We start from the raw sequence: 19696 nt of genomic DNA, 5'->3' as shown, positions 1-19696 counted from the left end.
CACAGCGACCTTAATCACTTGGGCCAAGACTTTGGCGCACCTTAAGATCTGCCAGATCTTTTAATTTCCCCATCTTCCATGAGTCCACGCTGATCAGCCATCCCGCGGTTGCCCTGTGCAAGCTGCAGCAGCAAGCCCAGGTCCGTGCGTGTGCGAAGTGCTCAGGCATTTTGCATTTTCTCAGCGTGAACTCCTCCTGAATTTACAGTTTCACGTGCTTTTATTGCAAGCCAAGTCCCTGACTCTATGTTGTTAAGAAAAGTTCACAAGAGAATCGCACACCCAGTATTTGGACTGAGGGGAAAACAAACGCAAAAAGAAACTAAACCAACCAACCTTATTTTGTTTTCTCTAAAATGCTTGGAAGGAAAGAGATCTAGAGCAGCCTCTGAGCCTACAAAAACCCAGAATAAGACCACTCTTCCCAAACATTCAGTGATTAAACGTAAGGAACAAATGAGCTTTATTTTATTTACAGACTGAATGAAGAAAATTTGTATTTGTAGAGGGGTTTCTTACAAAAACAAAATCCAAATGGCCTTTGACAAACTGTGTTTGAAGGCTCGGTTCTTGGTCACCCCAATCCACAGACCGCGGTCGCAAGTCTCTTGTTTTGTTAGGAACCTGGGGATGAGCTTAGTGTTCAGGAAAGCAAGAGGCTGTCGCCCCTGAGGTTGAATGAACTTGCCCGGCTCCCCTCAACCCTCGCAGCCCCGCTCCCCACACCGAGCTGCGCCTCGTCTTCCACAGGGCTGAGGTAAGAACAACTAGGCACTGGTTTTGCAATGTCAGCTGAAGGTCAAGACTCTAGTTTGGGCTTCACGACGCCACCAGAACTCAGTTCTTCAGGGAACAATGGCCTGACTGAACAACAGCCCTAAAAGTTGGGTCGGAGACAGTCCCTTGTCGCAGTTTCAATTAGAAAAAACAAACAAACAAACAAACAAAAACAAACAACAAACCCCCAAAACCAAAGAACCAAAACCAACAACAAAAAAACCCCCTCAGAGCAGCACAAGCTGCATATCTGAACAACAGAGGATCTGCTGTTAGGCAAAAAAATGCGTTCCTTGTAACATGGCACTGAGCTAAACACGAATGGAGTCCCTGAACTATTCCTATTGGTATCTTTGGTGCTACCCTCCCACTGTCAGCAGGGCACCGTGAGATCATCCCCGTTCTCCCCCGCTCCGTTCTCCTCTGAATACCACCCAGGCCTCGTTACGACAGGGCTGTCACGACACTCGAGTGTGCAGTGAGTGGGCTTGCAGGCCTTTCTTCTGGGTGAAAGATGGTATTGTGACTTCAGTAAGTTTTACGATATTAGCAAATAAGAGAATGATAATGCAGTTTCATAACATTTCACAGTAAAATTACAATTGTTTTCAAAATACATTGTCCCCAAAAACATTCTCAGTAGTAAGGTCGTCGTGGATTATTCTGTGGGGAATAACAAGAGAAAATTAATCAAAATTGCAGTCTTCACAGAACAATGAGCACCTGAGCTTAATTATCTGAAAAAGCCACTGAAATGTGACATTTCTGACAGTGAAACCTGAGGTTTGCCCATCAAAAATTACAAATGTAACTGTGTGTGTGGCTGCTGGCAGGCATGCTGAATCTAAGAGGCAAATGCAGACTTACAAGCCTTTTGCAACCCAGAAAATTATTCCAGGGAAATATAACCAGAAAAAGAATTACTCAAAATAAACCATGGATTCATGGACAACCCATCCACCTTGTGTGCAGCATTTACACTTGGTATGCAGGGATAAGAATAAAAGAAGGGGCTTTTGTATTTTAAAAAAAAACGATGGCAAGGAAAACGGTGCATCCAAGGATGTTGTGGTAGCGATAATTTGATTCAGCATGAGAGCAGAATCAAAGGCAAACTTGCACAGCTTTTGCTCTCTTGGCTAAGCACTAGAAGCACTCCCACCCTTACAGATACGCACAGAAACCTCAATGACTTTGTCACTGTGTCTGCTCTGGCTTTGGGGCCACCTTACCAGGGGATTTGGTCGGAAGCGGTAGGCAAGCATCATTCGTTTACGGAATGCCTCGTACTCGTCATCCTCCTTGGTTAGCTCGGCAGGACGATCAATGCCAAAGCCAGCTCCATCCACAGCAGTAGTTCCCCTGTTTGGAAAGAGGGGACAAAGCCTCTGAGGTAAGCAGAGGCGACAGATCACCTTCCCCCTCACCAGAAATACCTGCTGCCTCTCGCCGTCAGCGCTCGGGGAACGAGCGCCAGGGAGCACTGGGCATCATCACGCCGAGCGCGCTGCATCAAGACGGACAGCTAATAGTGAGCAGCTTATTGCATTTGCCACGTTTCTACACTGCCCTTCCAAATCAATGACGCTTGCTATTGTTAGATGGAAGCAATAGTGTCAACATATATTTGCTTAACCTTTTACAGCTGGAACAGAAATACCGTCTGTGCTCTGGATGCCTCCCTGCTGACTGGTGCTCTGACGGGCTGCCTAACCTTTGGCAACCAAACGCGTTGATTTGTGCCTCGCTGATTGGAGGCACACAGAACTGGTGAACAACGTGCCTGCCTCCCATTCCTTCACTCCAGTCCAAACGCGGCAGCAATTCCTTTCCATCTGCAGCAGCACGTTCCTATCCTTTCTAAGAACATCAGAGATGGCAGAGCCCAAGCAAATCACAACCCTTGTTCAAGCCTGTGATGGACAGAAGCCGCCTTCCTTCTGTTGTTTGTAAGCCTTGCTGTTTTGATTACAGCGATCTTTTATCACAGGACTTCTCTGAACCAATAAGCATGCTGCCAGAGAGATCTTCTTGCGAAAGAGGAGCAGAAGTGCTTTGTAGAGATACTTTCTACTTTGCAGTAAACAAAGAACTGTTATTTCTAAACGGAACTAACACTGCAAAAAACAATTTAGAGTATTTCCTATCCAATATTTGGTTTTGAAGTTCAGCGTATGCTACCAACAGATGATCCATCTAAAAAGAGATGCTCATCTATTTTTGGATAGAACTCTCATAAAGCTTTATTAAATACAAAGAGTGATCAAATCTGAAAACTACCGTGCAAAAGAGTGACGTCAAGACAGTTGCATGATCAGATACAAAGCTCTCTGATCTGGACTGAAACATCTTTCAAACACACGTCTAGCGGCAGCAAATACTGTTAATCCCCTTTCACCCACAGTACACCAGGGACCAGCTAGCAGGCACCAACAGCGTTCCAGATGCAAAAGGCATGTTCTTTAATACTTAAATAAATTTACGACTTTAAAGACATGACTTAATCCTCACATACCCTGGGAGAGGTGAGGTGCAGACAAGTATTCTCTTAATTTTATAGATGGGGAAACTGGGGAGAAGGCACCTCTCAGAAGAACGCGCTATGTGAATCGAGATTAGAAACAAAACACTCTTGGCTCAGGTCATCCCTCCCGCCTGAGATAAAGCAACAAACCCAGGCCTTGGGGGAAGGGACCCCAAAGAAATCAGAAACAATTTCTCTCATTTCCTGTGAGGATTCCGTATTCTGTTCAAGTGATGAATTACAGTCACATTTATTGCAGCTGCTTCCAGTAGGCTGGGGTAGGAGCATCAATTATCAGCCCAAGAGGAAAGGACTAAATCAATAGTAGAAGAACTCTGCTTACTTGCTGACTGGGTTTTTAATCCCCTGTCCATCCGAGCCAAGTCCCTCGCCTTCCTTCCAGCCCATCTTCATTAGCATTTGATAACCTATGTTTTCCACAGTCAGTTTGAACTCTTTGTATTCGGAATAATCTGGCTCACGTCCTTCCTGCAGACACAAAAGGTAGCGTTGGTTATTTTTTCATATGCACCTATCTTTGCGGGTCAGAGGAGGGGGAAGACCAGCTTCAGCTACTCAAAGTTAGGATGGTTCTGGCAAACGATAACTAGCACGGTTTCTTGGGATTCCAGTTCTGCACCACCACAGAGAAGAAAATAAGTAAATGATAAAGCACTGCACAGTCCTATAACATAATCTGCAAGAAGCAGGGAATGCTATTGTGAGATTAAGCTGAGAAATATTTAGCTCCCGAATTTAAAGTTGCTCACTGGATCAAGCTTCAGATACAGTTCTTATTTAAGCCTGGATCTCCAGGGAACGTCAGACCCCTCGCTGGTTACATGAAAACATTATGAGAGATGCGCCAGCATCAAGAAGTTCTACAGTTTAGGAAGAATTGGCAGGTATTGAAGTACTTTGCATAAGCTTTTTGTAGGCTTTATATTTTCACTTTACTGCAATCATCTGGATAAAAATTCAAATTTTCCTTGCTTGGCATCAGCAACCACTTATCCAAAACAGCAATAGCAGACAAATGGTGGGTAGTCCGAGAGGCTTCTCTATAATTTCAGCTAACCCCCAAACACTGTCCCAACAGTCTGTTCTCTAATTTGCTACAGCCATGTCTCTGCAAAGAGTGAAAAACTAACTCCTTGTTTCCTGCAGAAGTAACAGAGCTCCCAGGGTAAGGGCAGAAGTACCTCAAGGCTGCAAGGTAGCTAGCTAACTGCTGTGAGAAAGGGCTAAGCATGCTTGAGGTCTTTCCCCCACTGCTATGGGACAAGTCTGAAGCACTGCCACCACCCTGTGAAGTCGCTGCTATTTCACCTTCAATGCCTTGAAGGTCTCCATGAATTTCTCCAGCTCGTCGGGTGGAAGAAAGTCTCCGATGAAATGTTTCCCTCTGCCCATCTGGGTCAGCTGCTCAGCCCACTCTGCCCAAAACACAGAGGAGAGAAAACAGCAATAACGCAGCGTTCTTTGACTTGGAATTTCAGAGGGTTTGTGAAGCATAAAGCCTCACAGCAACAGACTGTTATTATCTCCACTCCACAGGCAGGGAAGCCACAGCACAGACCAGTGAGAAGTGACCCTGTGACTCCCATGCCAACAGCGTGGTCTCAGACATCTGCCTCTGGAGGCCTCTGTGCAATAGCAGAGCAAGACGTCTGCACGGCAGCTCCCCACACACCTCGTGTCTTGTCCATCTCCATGCGTCGAAGCTGGTGCTCCCACGTTCCCAGCTCGCTGTCCACCTCTTCATCGCTGTCATAGCCATGTTGGTGCTGCTGAATTGCCTTTTCCCACATCATCTGCATCTCCTGCATGGCTCGCTTGTGCTTCATGATCATATCGTACATCTGCTGCATCTAGGGGAAGAGAGGCAACAGCACGCTCAGCAAGACAACCTGTTCGCAGGCAGCAGTTAGGCACAAAGGCACGCAGAGCTCTGCAGCAGAGCCCGTGCCTGCCCCGGCTGCCACACAAAATGCAGGTTATGACAACTACAAATCCCAACAGGTAGTGCCGTTGCTTGATCTGATCCGTCTGCTTCTCAGATCAAACGGGAACATTATGTGCTGGGTCCTCCAACAGAGGCACGCTGATATTAACGCTGAGAACTGCTGTCATCTGAGCATCCCCCACACAGTTTAAACATCACCCGCACGTTCTGGCAAAAGCCAGATCTGCTCTCATTCCCCCAAAGTTTGTAAGTATCCACTCACCTTCTCCCCACTGCTGAAGCAATACATAACCAGCTGCAGATGTGACACAATAGACCTTACAGACTTTGGGTTTAGGTTGGTAGGACAGCAATTGGCTGGCTTCATATTCCCCAAAGTCCTCTAATATTTCTGCTGACTGCAGCATCACATGATTCTTAGGCATTCAGCACAAATCCTAGAGATTTATTTGTGGGCCACTGGGAAAGTTTCTTTGCTACCTCCACCTTCATTTTCCCATCTAACCCAGCCACACTGCAACGCAGTATGAATTTGGAAATAGTTTCAGGGCATTACCTCCTGCTGCTCCTTCAGCTGTTTCTTCTGGGCTTCAGAGAGCTCCGTCACACCCACCAAACCAACCGGTTTCCCTTTTTCATAACCAAGACCCTTGAGGTCCTGAACTGTAACAAGCACATGTTAAAAGACTTTAAAAACAAAAAATCTGAGACAGCTGTTGAGACCAGCGAAACTGTATCTCAAGATACCCACATGAAGTTTTACACTTATTTCATGGTTCCAGCACTGAGACACTTAACTGAAGAACCACTGCCTGGTAGGACTTGGGAACCACAGGAGCAGAAAAGCCACTGGGTCACACCTCCTCTGCCAGCCAGCTCAGAGAATTCCCTCACCCTGATCCAAGGCTCTGCCTGTATTGCGTCAGCAGACTCCCAAACCAAGTCTCACATCCTCAGAGGTCATACCACATGGCAATCTGCTACACCATGCTTTAAAAATTATTCTTCCTTAAGATTAATTCTCCTCATAAGGCTTCCTCATGAACCCCAGCCATTGCAAGGACTGATACTTAATTATTCAGAATTGAGTCACAAGCAGATCTGAGCCTGTCAGCATATTGTCCAATCTGTGCACGTCAGTGTCTGCTGATTACTATGTAAACAGCAACTTCATTCAAAATGAAAAGCAAATGACCACATTAGAATAAAGACATGAGCATTATGCTGCTTTTGGAAGTTGCCATTCCCCAAGGAGATTTTAGTTTCTAATCTACAGGCTCAAGAGCAGCATTGCCAGGGATGTTGCCCCTGCTTTCAAAGAGGGGGCATTTTAAGTCTCTGCTTGACAATCCCATTGATGTATCTCCTTTTCCTGCAGCATCTCTTTTTAGAAGCAACTCCCTTGGAATAATTTTTGCTGCTTTATCAGATAAGCCCTGAAATTAGATATTAACACTATCTGGGCAGGGCACCTACTGATTTAAAATGACCATAAGGCACTCTGAGTTCAAAGGGCAAATTACAGGAAAGAGAGAGGGGGTGAAAAAAAAAAAAAAAAAAGGAAGCCTACTTCTAATTGCTGCACCATGAAAGAAAAGGAATAGAAATACTGCTGGGGCTGCAAAAAAGAGATTTACAATGGAGATTGCTTGCAAACGTGGTTCATATATATCTAGCAGGGCTGGCAGCTCCCCTCTAAAGCACCTCAGAGCTAAGATCCCAACAGTTAAATATTTAAGGGATTAAAAGAAGACACACAACCGCACTTGAAAAGCACGTTGCATTTTTTAATACAAGGAAAAGGATTTATTCCTAATGACTGCAAAAACCTCCATTTGAATGTAAGTCCAGACTACAGTTAAATGATGCTTCATTAATTATTCATTATCTATTAATTATGAAGCCCGATAATAGTAGGATCATTGTTCATGACACCAAATGTCTACACAGCATGCTAATTAGGCCCCAGGGGTCGTCATCTCCCTTCCTCTTATTCGCAGGCAGGGCAATTGATCTGAGCACTCTTATCTCCCCTCCTTTCCCCGCATGCTTTTGGCCAAGCACTCCACGCTTGGAAAGTGGCTTCTTTAACTCCAAGCTCCCAAGGAGAACATACAACAGCGCATCCACCCTCCCTCGCACAGCTACAGCCTCTGCACATTCGCACCAGCACCGGGAGTCAACTCTGCAGGAAGAGTTATGTAAAACACTGCAAGAGGTTTTCCAAGAGGAGGGAAGCAAGAATTCGTGTTATACGAGGCTTGGTGCTAGGATACGCACTTGCAGCTCCCAAGAAATAAGAACAAATGGAAAAATAAACCTACCTATTATTGGTAAACAGCCCAATATCTGTCCCAGAGAGCACTGAGATTTGGAAACAGTTTTAATGAACACACTACGCCTATTCCACGTAAAGAAGAATCTGGCCCCCAATGTTATGTGAGACTGGGGCACTTCAGCATCAGCCCTAGTCAAAGATTCACCTCCTGTCTCGGGGCATGGGAAAGCTTTCTCTGAATGCACCAAGGAAGACTCTCTGCCCTTCACAGAGGTCAGCAGCTCTTTGGCTTAGCTCTGAATTGCATAAACACTCAGGCTAAGAGCCAGGCATGGCTCTAGAGGCCTCGCGAGCTGGTGCCTTGCCAGCATATATAACCACCTTAAAGGAGAAAGGTGAGACTGTAGCATCTTCTTTTGCTTCCCAGAAAGCATATGCCACTGCTCCTTCCTGTGCTGAAACTACATCTGGTTTGTCTGACTGCTTCGCTACTTTGCAGACTTTATGCTGAGAAATGCTGAAAGTCACTGCAGAACTTCAGCTCTGGGAGGTATTTTTGTGGGCTTGGCTCAAAGTATCACAATACAGGCAAAGTTGACAGAAAAAGCAAAGCCCCACCCCAAGTCCACATCTGAAGATAGAAAGTCTATTCATAAATAAGATCAGTCAATGGATTTGCATAAAACCAGATAAGACTTATAAGTTCCTTACACTGGTGTAGCACCAGGCAAACACTATGCAAAAGATAAGGAGTTGCTTCTCAGCCTCATGTTCAGCAAGCCTGGGAAAAATACATTTTTTCCTTGAATGACATCAGCTTTGCCTACAGGGTTAATGGTGCAGTCTATCTGCAGCATTGGCAGAAGACTACCTGAAGGTTTATCCCTTTCCCACATGCCCAAAGTGGAGCCTGTTACAGGAGAAGTGAATGTCCTTTAAGGACAGCAGGAGAAATCCCAATACAGAAGTGCCTGATTTTTTGCTTCATCGTCTGAAGATCTTACTCAATTAAACCTAACCAGACCCAAACCAATCCAATATTAGGTTTCAGAAAATTCTCATGACAGCCTGTAATTTCCCATTAGTCCACAGAGTTCACTAATCACAATATCTCTGTTCTGTTCAGCTTTTCAGATGTATTAGTCCCTGCAGTATGTATGCAGTTAAGTGTTTTTTATCAATACATTTAAGAGGAGCCTTGTTTCTCTCCAAAAGGGCTACACTTTCTCCTCTCCACAATACTGATTTATTACTAAGAGTAGACAGGAAAAGAATCAGAACAGTCCTCCACTAATTCCAAAACAATTGCTAAGGATAAAGGACTAAGACATAGATATTTAGATACCAAAGCATGCTGTGCAAATCCAACCTGCCACAGGACCAGGGGTGTAATTTGGAATTCTCTTCACCTGTCAGGTTGAAGATGTTGCTTCTGAAAAGGGATTAGTCCATCTGAACTGATAAAAAAAAAAATAAAAAGCCTTCCCCCTGCAGAGCATTAACAGCGCATTAAGGGTTGATTTGTTATGCCTGGCAAATTGTTTGCTGTCCTTTTCTTCTACTTGACACAAAGCCCTGCAGAAAGCGAGCATGAACACAACTAGCATGTCCCTGTCTAATTAAGAGGAGGCTAAAAGAGCCAGGGGAGATTTCAGCAGGAAGCATGCTGGAACGAGCACATGGATACCCCTGCAGCCCCCCCACTGCAGCAGGAGGTATTAAGACGGAATCTGATGCTTGTTTCGATAGCGCCTGCCCAGCTTCATCATCGAAGCTTCATTACTGTCTGCAAGAAAAAAATAAATTACTCCAGAGGTACAACATCAGGAAAGACTTTTGCATCTGATTTCTGCCTCACTATGAGCAGCAATTCAAGGTCAAATGAACAAGCCATCCAGGTTGGTAACTTGTCCTGTACATATGAGATGTATAGCCAAGACTTCTGTATAGGACTGTGATCAGAAGACAGAATTACATAGGAGCTTCTCCTCATCTACACTGGTAGTGCTGGATTAGGAGACAGAATCCTTCCTTTCTTCCTGACCTCTGCAGAACCAACAGACACCACAGCACATATACAGCCAACCCTCCATCTTCACCAAGCCTAATAATCAAAGCTATTAATGGCTGAGCAATTATCTCCTCCAAAAGCCAGCTAAAGCAGAAGACCCATGGACTTGCTGGAGCAATGAATTGTACAGATGACCATGTGTTGAGAATTATCTGTGCTGTCACCCTGCAACTCAGAAAATTACAGCTTGTTTTCTATTACTTGCCCCACTTTATCTGTTCTCCTATTGCTTTTCAAAAAGGTCCTTATTGAGACAGGTACTTATTACTTTTCTTGTGACTCTGGCCTCATACTATTAATTCCCTCAGTTTGCCAACACCAACTGCCTTATCTTACGTCTTTCTCTTCCTCCTTTTTGCATCCTTTCCTCATACCACACTAATTGAGCAAAGGATCCAAAGATGCCATCTTAAATGTCTGCATTCACCTGTTGTCCTTGAGTGACTCAATTTTTGTATGCATCTCTAACTGCCTGCCTAATTACCTATCTGCACATGCACGGATGGGCCACCAGAGTTCAACCTCTGAGAGCTCCTGAGAAGTGCCTCAACTGGAAGAATTATCTTCCGACACTCGAAGAAAGCTGCACCCCCTGCATGAACTTGGCAGGTGAAGTAACAGGAGCATAAGCCTCAAGGCTGGATGAGGACTGTGAACCCCGTCTGTAATCAAATGAACTGAAATGGGTATAAATTGGAATTGGAAATTATACTTGTGTCCGCCAGCACTTGGGGAACAGAAGGCTAAATGGGAATAGCTGATCAGTTAGAGCAAGATGGAAGTGCTGCCCAGGGTTTTTATCCTACCATGGGGAATAAGCACAGTTCAGCCTCTGATATTTGTTTTCCGACAGACTCTCTTCCTGAAGTGAAATAGCCCTAAACAGTGTAGAGGCTGAGGCAGTAATGAGCTATAGCACAGCAGGGTTTTAGAGATAGCTGGAGAACGATAAGATCCAATCCCTGGTGTCAGTGAGATAAAGTGGTTTATCTGGGTTTCCACACAGGGGAGAGTTAGCTGCTAGACCCAGCTGGAAGATAGGGAGCTGGCAACCAAGGAGATTACAACAAGAGATAAGACTCACTGGGTTTTCTGTTTACAAAGCCAGCTGGGCTAAGGCAGAATGCACCCCTCAGGAAAAACAGTTACTCAACACAATATACAGACCCACTAACCTGAAAGAGGGGAGGGAGAATCCAGCTGTTGGACAAGCTGTGGGAGGGGTAAATCAACCTTGTCCTCCTCAGGCCCCCACCTGCTCTTCCGCTTCTTTTTAGTAGTGCCCACAGCAGTAGCTGTAGTTGTTGTTGCAGCAGTAGTTGCAGCTGTCTGATCAGGTGGAGTTGTAGAGGATGATGGTGAAGGTGAGGGCAAGGATGAGGGCACAGGCAAAGGCAAGGGCGAAGGAACAGGCAAAGGCAAAGGTGAGGGAATAGGCAAGGGAATGGGTAAGGGCAGGGGCGAGGGAACGGGCAAGGGCAGGGGCAGAGGTGAGGGAACAGGCAAGGGCAAAGGTAAGCACAACGGTGATGGTGACGCCTCGGGACTGGTCTTCCTTTTCAGACTGGACTCTGCAGGCAAGGGGGCACACACAGTGCTGGTTTTGGCCTTACGGAACTCCTCCAGTTTCTGCCGGTAATACTTGTAGCCTTTGCTGTTTGGCTCGTATAAAAACCTATAAAAAAAAAAAAGGAAATTTTAGATCTAACAATCATATTCAAGGGTTGGATATAGCAGTTTGGTCAGGGATTTTCTTTCCTGCAATGGTCTTGCACAACCAGCTTTCCCACACACTTCCTTGCTCTCCAGCACCATCCTGTGTGTATGTGCATGCAATGCAGGGCTCTGTGAGCTCTTGCAAGGTAGGCTGCAAGCCTTTGGGATCAGGAAGTGTGTTTCCCATTCATGAGCAAACCATAGCTATTTTTGGTGCCAAATAAACACGCAGTACTAAAAAGGATCATGTTACATTTGTGCAAACACAAGGTCCTCCCCCAGAATTCACCTGCCTTCCAGAACATGTTTGGAAAGACTGCAAGGGATCCACAACATGTTGGGTTTCAGTTCACAGAAGAAAACAAACATTCAGGTCTTACCAATGGGAATGCCAAACCACTGCCTAAAGAAACTGCTCCCAGCCCTCTACTCAAGCTAAAAGCGTTGACATTACCAGTCTGCTTAATTACACCGTGACTCCTCCTTCTGTTCCCTCATAGACAAAAACCCCATTGCTTTATTTGCTACCCCTTCCAGAAATAGGCATCTCTGACCTTTTGGATAAAATAAAACTCCTCAGTCTCTGTGGGAAGAACATGAACAATTCTCAATCTAGCAGCTATGCAAAAAAAAAAAAAACCAACCCCAAAACAATATAGTCATGTTTATTACAAACATGTTATCTTTTTGGGCTCACTCCAGTTTAAATACTTCACACAGATAACCCGTCTATTCCTACCTCCTCTACAATCCTTTTTAGAGAACCAGTTTAACACTCGATGTAACCTCTCCTCAGGATACTGCCTGCTTCCACAACAAATAAGAGGTGACAGGCCTTTCCCATTTATCGCTGCACAACACGCACAGGCAAATGCAAACACCTCTCTAACGTATTTTAAAATTCACTAAATGTGGTCTTGTACCCCTCCATTTGAATAACAGCATTAAGGATTGCTTCAGGACCTAGCAAGGGCAGGATGGACCCCTCCCCATGGCAAATCTGATAAAACCCTAACAGAAGAGACAGTGTTTAACTTGACCATACTCAGGTGGGATCACAGTGGTGTTTTAAAGTAAATAATGAAGCAGCTCAGATATTAGCACATCTGTCTAATGTAATTCACAACACAAGGGGAATACCCCAGAGGGCCAGAAGGCAGCTAATAAAATGACAAAATACCAGCAACAAAATAAGGCATGCTGAGCCCCACTTCACTTCCCGGGAACACACCAAATTGTTTGTAAGAGTAGAAAAATAAAACATGGATGAGACCAAAGGGAGGCATTAAGCAGCTGTCAGTGAGCACTGAAGAGAACAATTCACATCTGAAAGGCTGAAAAAGATATTCCAAAGGGGGACCTAGTGGTGAAGGAGCGCTACCTGTACGTTAGTAAAGATGTTGTGTAAAGAGCAACCCAGGAAATTAATTGGACAGCAGCAGTATGAGTGGTGGATGGGGGCCCACACCAAAGCACAGCTACAGGGAAAAGTATAAAGGTTGGAACTGTACAGAAAGCAGGTGAGGACGGGTGGAAGTCCTAAATTAATTTTGGGGAAAACAAATTGATTTCTCTCTCTCTCTCCGTGCTTTGCTTTAAACTGTGAAGCACGAGAATGTAAAAGTGTCAGTGCTACGTAAGTGCACTGTCCGTGTAACTTCAGATTTATCACAAGCTTGTCTGATATTTCTCCTTAAAAAAAAGACCCATCCACATGACACTTGGCAGTAGGTTTCTTTCTTTACCTGAAAGCATGGTTCTCTCGGTTGTTCTGCAAGGCAATAGCTTCCACCTCAGGACCCCCGTCTGCTATGAACCTGGCCAGTTTCTCAGCAGAGTTCCTTGTCTCTTCGTCGTCTGGGGGTGAAACTTTAAGCAGGCTGTCAGTACTGGGCCCAACTCACACAAGCAACAGTCAAAGCCTATCTGTTCTAAGAACCCCAAGAGCAGAATAAGGGCAAAAGGTCGAGTTTAATTTTTAGAAATATCACACATAAACAGTCATAGAGTTTATATCACAAAAATATGATATTGCATAAAGTTGTACAACAACTTTGTAATCAGAGGAGTGCCCATTCACACATCACAAAGCTTCGTGTCAGGAGCTAGATAAGAGCAGATTAACAGACAAACCAGCTTTTGCCTTCAGAGATGGACACTTGTTTCTCTTTAGTGCAGAGGAAGTCTGCTTCTTCCCTGTGTCAGGCACTTGTCTATAGGGTTACAGACCTCAGCACTTGCAATTATCTCTAGTTAAAGACTTTGCCACTGATGTCCCCAGGAGCAACGGGAAGGCCTTAGAAAAAGCAGCAAACTAATACCACACTGTAATCCCACTTGTACCTACTGTCACTACACATCTGCTGGGTGTTTTAAGGGAGGGTTGTAGGACAGAGGAAATTTTCCATGGAACAGTCCCAATCCTCACCTGGAAGAGGTAGCTACTGCAGCCTTAGTCCAAAGGCACAGAGAAGGCTCTGATCATTAATATTTCAAGCATATTTTATGTTTATAAGGAGCCAGGCAAATACATTATTTAGCCATGGCAGCCTTATATGACATTTGCTACCTGCACAGTACCAGTGCCAGTACTCTTGTGTGCTGGCACAGGACCAGGAGGCAGAAGACATGATTATAAGCCATGGACAAGTCATAACCTTTCCTTGCTTCAATATTCCACACCTGTAAAGTATGGATAATACCACTTAGCTCCCAAACTGTTGTGTCAGTTAGCTGATATTGGTAACAAGCTCTTTCAGCCTACAGTCTATTAAACCATGATTTGTTTGAGCTGTTAACTCATCAGCATGACAGCTGGATTGCATTAAGACTCCTTTCCACAGAAAAGGAAGCTGACATAGAGAGGCTGAGTACTTTCGCCACACAGCAGGCCTCAAACAGAGGCTGGACTAAAAGTAATAACTGCCTGGCCCTCAGACCACACTTCACCTACTAAATAATTTCTGTCTCAACACAGGTAACCAGATTCCACTCCCCACACCACCTGTCTGTTGGCAGATCACCCACTTCTGCTGTTTTCCCACCTGAAAACACAGTCCCTTACTTGCAAGAATTTATGTCCCAAGCAGAAAATAAAAGCCTCAGATAAGGAAACAGCAGCAGAAATGGGGATTATGTTCAAAAAGCAAACAAACCATTTTCATTTCTAACAAATCAAGTAAGAACTTTTCCTAAATGCACTGTCATGGCTGAAACACTTTCTAGAACACGCGCAATGGAGGGTCATTTTAGTTCAGTTTAAGTTTTTTGGAGAAATACAAGTAAAGTCTCTTTCAAGAGCCCTTTACACAGAGCACAGTATAGCATGCTGTGGGCGTGGGAAACAACCATTTTTGGCACAAGACTTTGACGCCGTCATGGTGATGTTTGATCACCATCTCCTTCCATTTTGAAATGTTATTTACAAGCAGCAGATTGACAGCCAAATATCCACTCCAACTGTTTCCAGAACAGACCTAGCAAGCAGTTACAGAGAGTAAAGAAGTAAAATTTAACTTATGCAATTCATATTCTCCAGATCCCAGTCTTAATTACCTTTCTGAGACGAGGATGACTGAGAACTTTGATTCTCTTTTCTTATCTCTGCCACTTTCTTTCTGTAGTAAAGGAATTCTCTGCTGTTCTTATCATGCAAAAATCTAGGGTGGAGATGGAGGAAAAAAGGGCAAAAAATATACATCAGCAACAACTATACAAACATCAATACTCTGGGATATAAACAGCTCAAAACAAACAAATACAAAATAGATAAATTACTCAGAATGCACTTAAAATGTGAATTACGGAGCCTTCAGCATGTATAAATACACATAGCTTTAATCTAGGGACTTGCATCCAATTTTTTTTTGTGTCCCTTGAGGGGAAATAAACAACAGTCTCTTCTGATACAGGAGGGAATCCTCTGCACAGAGGATGTCAATGGCAGAGGAGACAGAACCAGTCCCGAGAGCCAGCCCAGGATCCCCACGCGCCAGATGTTGTACAGGCAGCCAGACCTCCCCCCCACAGGCTGTAATTCCCAACTCTAGCTGAGCCGCTGCCTCAGCACCACCACAATGTCCCTTTCTGCCTCAGTTTCCCCAGCTATAAAACAATTACTTGTAACAAAGCTCAAATCCACCAAAGAATAATTAAAGCAAACACATGCACAAGAACTATATACACAAGGCTGATGGTTTTCTCCTACAGAGACAATGTTCTGCTTTGGAAGACAAGAGTTATCACCACACTTACGAAAAAGCTGGGTTATCCTTGTAGTCTTCCATAGCAACCTTCTCTAATTCTGGTCCCCCTTCAGCCACGAACCTAGCCAGCTTTTCCACCACTTGTCGGGTCTCCGCATCCTCTGGGGGTAAAACTTTAAGCAGGCTGTCAGTACTGGGGTTCAACTCACACACCAAACAGGCAACAGGTACATTACTTCTAAGAACCACGGCAGCAGACAAAAGTAGAACGGGAATGGGAAGAAAAAGGATGAAATGGGGGATCCAGTCTCACACAGCTGTACAAATTACAATGCCTAGGTTACTGTCAGCCTCTGCACTCCCTAGTAGGAAGTTAATAGTTTTGTCTAGATTTTTCTTACAAGGAAAGGCCCGAGATTTGGATCACCACAGTTCCGGGTGTAACTTCAATTGCAACACAATTTGCTTCCGACAATTCTACTCCATAAAAAACACAATGGGGAGGAACAGGAATTTGGTTTTAACAACCACATTACTCACTGAAGATTACAGATTCCAGTTCCCAAGACATCGCTCTGTACCCAGCTAGAGAAGACAGATTGTGTAGCTGGAGCACATAGCTCTTCCTCCTGGCATATGCCCATGTCTCAACCCTCGCTTGGAGGGAATCCCACCAGAGATAAGAGGAGGGCTCAATCTCCAGGAAACTGTATTGTGGCCTCTGTGCCAAGAAAGGGACCCACTAACACTGACAGCAACTACAGAGCTGATGCAAGACACATTCAATGGGAACTAAACACAGGCATTTGTCTAAATATTTTGGGTAGGGCGCTGAACAAAGAGCACACAGAAGCAGAGCTGGCCATGTTGATCTAGACTAGATTTGAATCCATGATCTTTAAATTAAGGATCCACGCTCCATCTTCGCTCTCTGCCGGCAGTGAGTATTTCTCACATTCCTGCAGTGCATTTCACGCTTGAGTTCAGACTTGCTAAGCTTATGCTTTCATAAATACCATCAGAAATAGCTAGACATGGTTTTGTAAACATATAATGAAATAAATGATGACACAAAGCTTAGTGTGACTTATTTAGCAACTCCAATCTAATTTTATACTTAATACGCACACATGAAATTCAGATTATTAAGCAAAATCTGCCTTCTGGCCTCCTATCCTAGGCTATCAGGATAAACTTGGTTATTTACGTGCTGCTACACTCTTCATTGGTTTATCTATGTTATTGAAAGCAGTGAGGACCTAGAGGTGAGATTTTTCTAATGAAACCTTGAAAAGAGGCAGGAACTTTGATTTTACATGATCGTAGTTTTGTGACTAACATGTAATCTTATTCATTAACACATGCAAATTGTCCCTCTACACAGCCACTCCCAAACTGAGGACTTTTAATTTTCTACCATTAAAAAACTTAAAATTCTATTTTAAATACAAGCATTACATCCATATGTTTTCTAGAGAACTCAGAACTAGGCATAATACATTTCAATCGTACGAAAGCAGAATTCTTATGATTAGCAAACAATCAAACTCCATTAAGAGTTGAACATATTTATTTTCTGCACATTATTTTCACAAAGAGTTACAGACTGGTCAAATGCTTGCCTTGATAACTCAGAGAAAATAAATCTTCCTAGGCACAAAACAGACCCGATGTAACTACGGTGAGTGACCCATCTCCCATTCTGAGCTCAATCTAACAGCATTCAGTCCTCAGCTTTTCTGCTGAAGCTGACCTTTGGAGGAGTCCACCAGCATTAACTGTTGTCATTCATATTTCATAATGCAGAAGTCTGCATGAAGGAACTGTGCTAAGAATACCAATTTACAGCATGAAGAAAGAAAAAAAAGCCCAACTCCTCACTGGGGAAAAGTAGTGAAGGAATCCTGTTCCTACGCTCAACTCCTATCACTAGGGTAAGTGGACCTGCACCCCAAAACAAACAACGTAGTACAAGGTGTCATTTACCTTTAATTTCCAACCACTGCTCATAATCTTCCTCCTCATCTTCATCTGGCGACTGAAACACACTGAGGCGGTTAACGACTGGGGTCTGTTTGGAATGGGAGTAGTTCTTCGCTTGGTGCAACATGCTGCTCAGGACCTGACCAGGGCGCTTCCCAAACAGCATAGGTTTCTTCCCAACATTTGATGCAGAAGTGTTTGCCGAGTTATTAGCAGAACTTGGGGGAGGTTCTTAGAAAAGAATGAGGGGAAAATAATTCCTGTGCATCCTTACTGATTTAATCTCAGAAGGTTATTTATAACAACTCAGGCAGTAACATAGCTGCAACAGGCCGTTATTTTCAGAGTAAGTCAAAGACACCGACTGGTAAAAGCTACATAATGAAATGAAAACTGTGTTGACTTTTACAAAATGAGATTTGAGCTAAAAGAGAGATGCTTGTCTTTACAGCACCTAGAGAGGGAAAGAGGGAAAACCCCCCATCGCATCTTGAAGACTTTAATCCAAATTTAAAGGGGTCACCATTGCTTTAAAACTTACTCATACTGGTAACAGCTCATAGCAGGGTTTCTAAAGTGAATATACATGGAGGCAGCTCACACAAAGCTGGTATCACCAGAAGGAAGGCCTCCTGTTGCTCAGAAGTGGACCTACCAGTACTTGACTTTTCCTTCTGCAGCTTGAGAAACTGCTGGAGGAAACTGCCATCATTAACAAACTTGTTGGAAACACAGGCTTCATTGTCAGTACCGTCATCTCTGAATAGAAAAAGAAAAGTAGGTGATGGTACTCATCATCCTCCCCCACCCCCTTCACAAGTATTTATTCTGAACAGAAGACAAGACATATGCCGGTGACTACTAATCTGTCTCACCCAAGGTTGAAAACACACCTACCTTTTCAAAAGCACAAGAGCTACTCCGCTTACTGCTTACAGCACTTACCCACACCCTCCACCTGGCTTACTACTCCTTTGAAACAGGATTTCTACTTGCTCTATTACTCTACCCCACTTCCAAGAACCACAGTCAAGCATTTAACTGGAGAACTGTGCTAACTCTTAGAATTCACAATTGTAAGAAAGCTAACAAACAGGAAGCAAAAGGAAAGTGTAGTAATACCCTGTTAAAAGCATGAACACTGTCAGCAGTCTGCTCTTGCTAGTATCTGGAAAATCTGGCTAGATCAATTAAAGTGCAAGTATCCTTTTCTAACCTTTACTCAATTATCAATTTCAGCTTTCTCAGTATTTGCCTCCACGTGCAAGAGCTTTGGCAAGCTCGCCTCTTCAGTTTCATTTGAAAAGCATGCCCATTTTCTGTCTGCGAAGCTCCCATCTAAAAGCACCATAATTCACACGTACTCTCCAAACAGAGGTAGCTGCTGTATGCTCAGGTAATTCTGTCTCGCTTGCTGCTCCAGTCTGGCCTCAATTTCTCTCTTTTTCTGCGCTATCAACTCCTCCTGGTGAAGAATATTCACGTTCGTCTTGGCCGATTTGGACTGCGCAACCCCAAACCACCGGCTCGCTTTTCCTAGGGGAAAATGAAAATTTTTCCTCGTTTTTCCTAGTGGGGGATGAAAATCAACTCTGCGGCCTTCGGGGTCTCCCCAAACCACCGCGCCGACCGGCGGGATGATGCCACGGCCCAGCTCCGGGCGCACACCCCCACCGCCTGCCAGCCCAAGAGAGGCCTCCGAGCCCGGTGCGCCGTCGCCCCCCACGCTGTAGCCAGCTACCGGGCCGCGGAACCGAGGAGGGGAAGCGACAACCAAAAGGCACAGCGAGACCAGCCATACCTGGCGCATCCCTGGGGTTGTCCATTTTGGAGCTCCCGTCCCACAATGCACCGCGGCGGGCGGGGCGGGCGGCACCGGGTTGTTCTGCCGCGAAGGCGTCTGGGGGATGTAGTCCGAGGGGGGAGAGGGAAGCCTCCGCCCCTCTCCCCCGCGCCTCCCGCGGCAGCGAGGGCCGGTCAGGGGGGCGAACCGCCTCGCTGCGGGGGAGAAGGGGGAGGCGCCGCCGCCACTTTCCTCCCGAAGCTTCCCCGGCACAGCCCGGCTGCGGCCGCTCGGACTACAACTCCCGTGAGGCCGCGCGCGCCCCGCCATTTCCCATTGGCGACCCCGGGGCCCCCGCCCGGCGGCGGCGGCGGCGGGGTGGACTTCATATCC

The 19696-nt window shown here is 45.0% G+C and overlaps 1 protein-coding gene across 1 annotated transcript; it reads right to left on the bottom strand.

The window, feature by feature from the left end:
- Positions 1–439: 439 nt before the first annotated feature.
- On the bottom strand, positions 440–19359 carry SUGP1 (SURP and G-patch domain containing 1). Its single transcript, XM_032986920.2, has 14 exons — positions 19322–19359; positions 18885–19056; positions 18176–18279; positions 17524–17751; positions 15587–15710; positions 14888–14991; positions 13078–13201; positions 10792–11291; positions 5824–5930; positions 4995–5172; positions 4631–4737; positions 3645–3790; positions 2010–2139; positions 440–1440 (listed from the first exon to the last, which is right to left on the bottom strand). Exons 1-14 carry the CDS (start codon positions 19344–19346, stop codon positions 1414–1416), a joined length of 2076 nt encoding a protein of 691 aa, XP_032842811.1. The 5' UTR covers positions 19347–19359; the 3' UTR covers positions 440–1413.
- Between the last annotated feature and the right edge of the window lie 337 nt (positions 19360–19696).

The sequence above is a fragment of the Tyto alba genome, unplaced genomic scaffold, assembly GCF_018691265.1.
Source record: "Tyto alba isolate M040663 unplaced genomic scaffold, T.alba_DEE_v4.0 Super-Scaffold_20000042, whole genome shotgun sequence".
Classification (NCBI taxonomy): domain Eukaryota; kingdom Metazoa; phylum Chordata; class Aves; order Strigiformes; family Tytonidae; genus Tyto; species Tyto alba.
The sequence above is the reverse complement of the archived record's forward strand: the minus strand, read 5'-3'. Positions and strand labels throughout refer to the sequence as shown.

Coding starts and splice junctions, on each gene's coding strand:
- SUGP1 (XM_032986920.2), bottom strand. CDS start 19,346: ATGGACAACCCCAGGGATGCGCCAG. Junction 19,057..19,321: donor CAACCCCAGGGATGCGCCAG/GTATGGCTGGTC, acceptor ATTTTCCCCTAG/GAAAAGCGAGCCGGTGGTTT. Junction 5,173..5,823: donor AGCTGAAGGAGCAGCAGGAG/GTAATGCCCTGA, acceptor CTCTTCCCCTAG/ATGCAGCAGATGTACGATAT.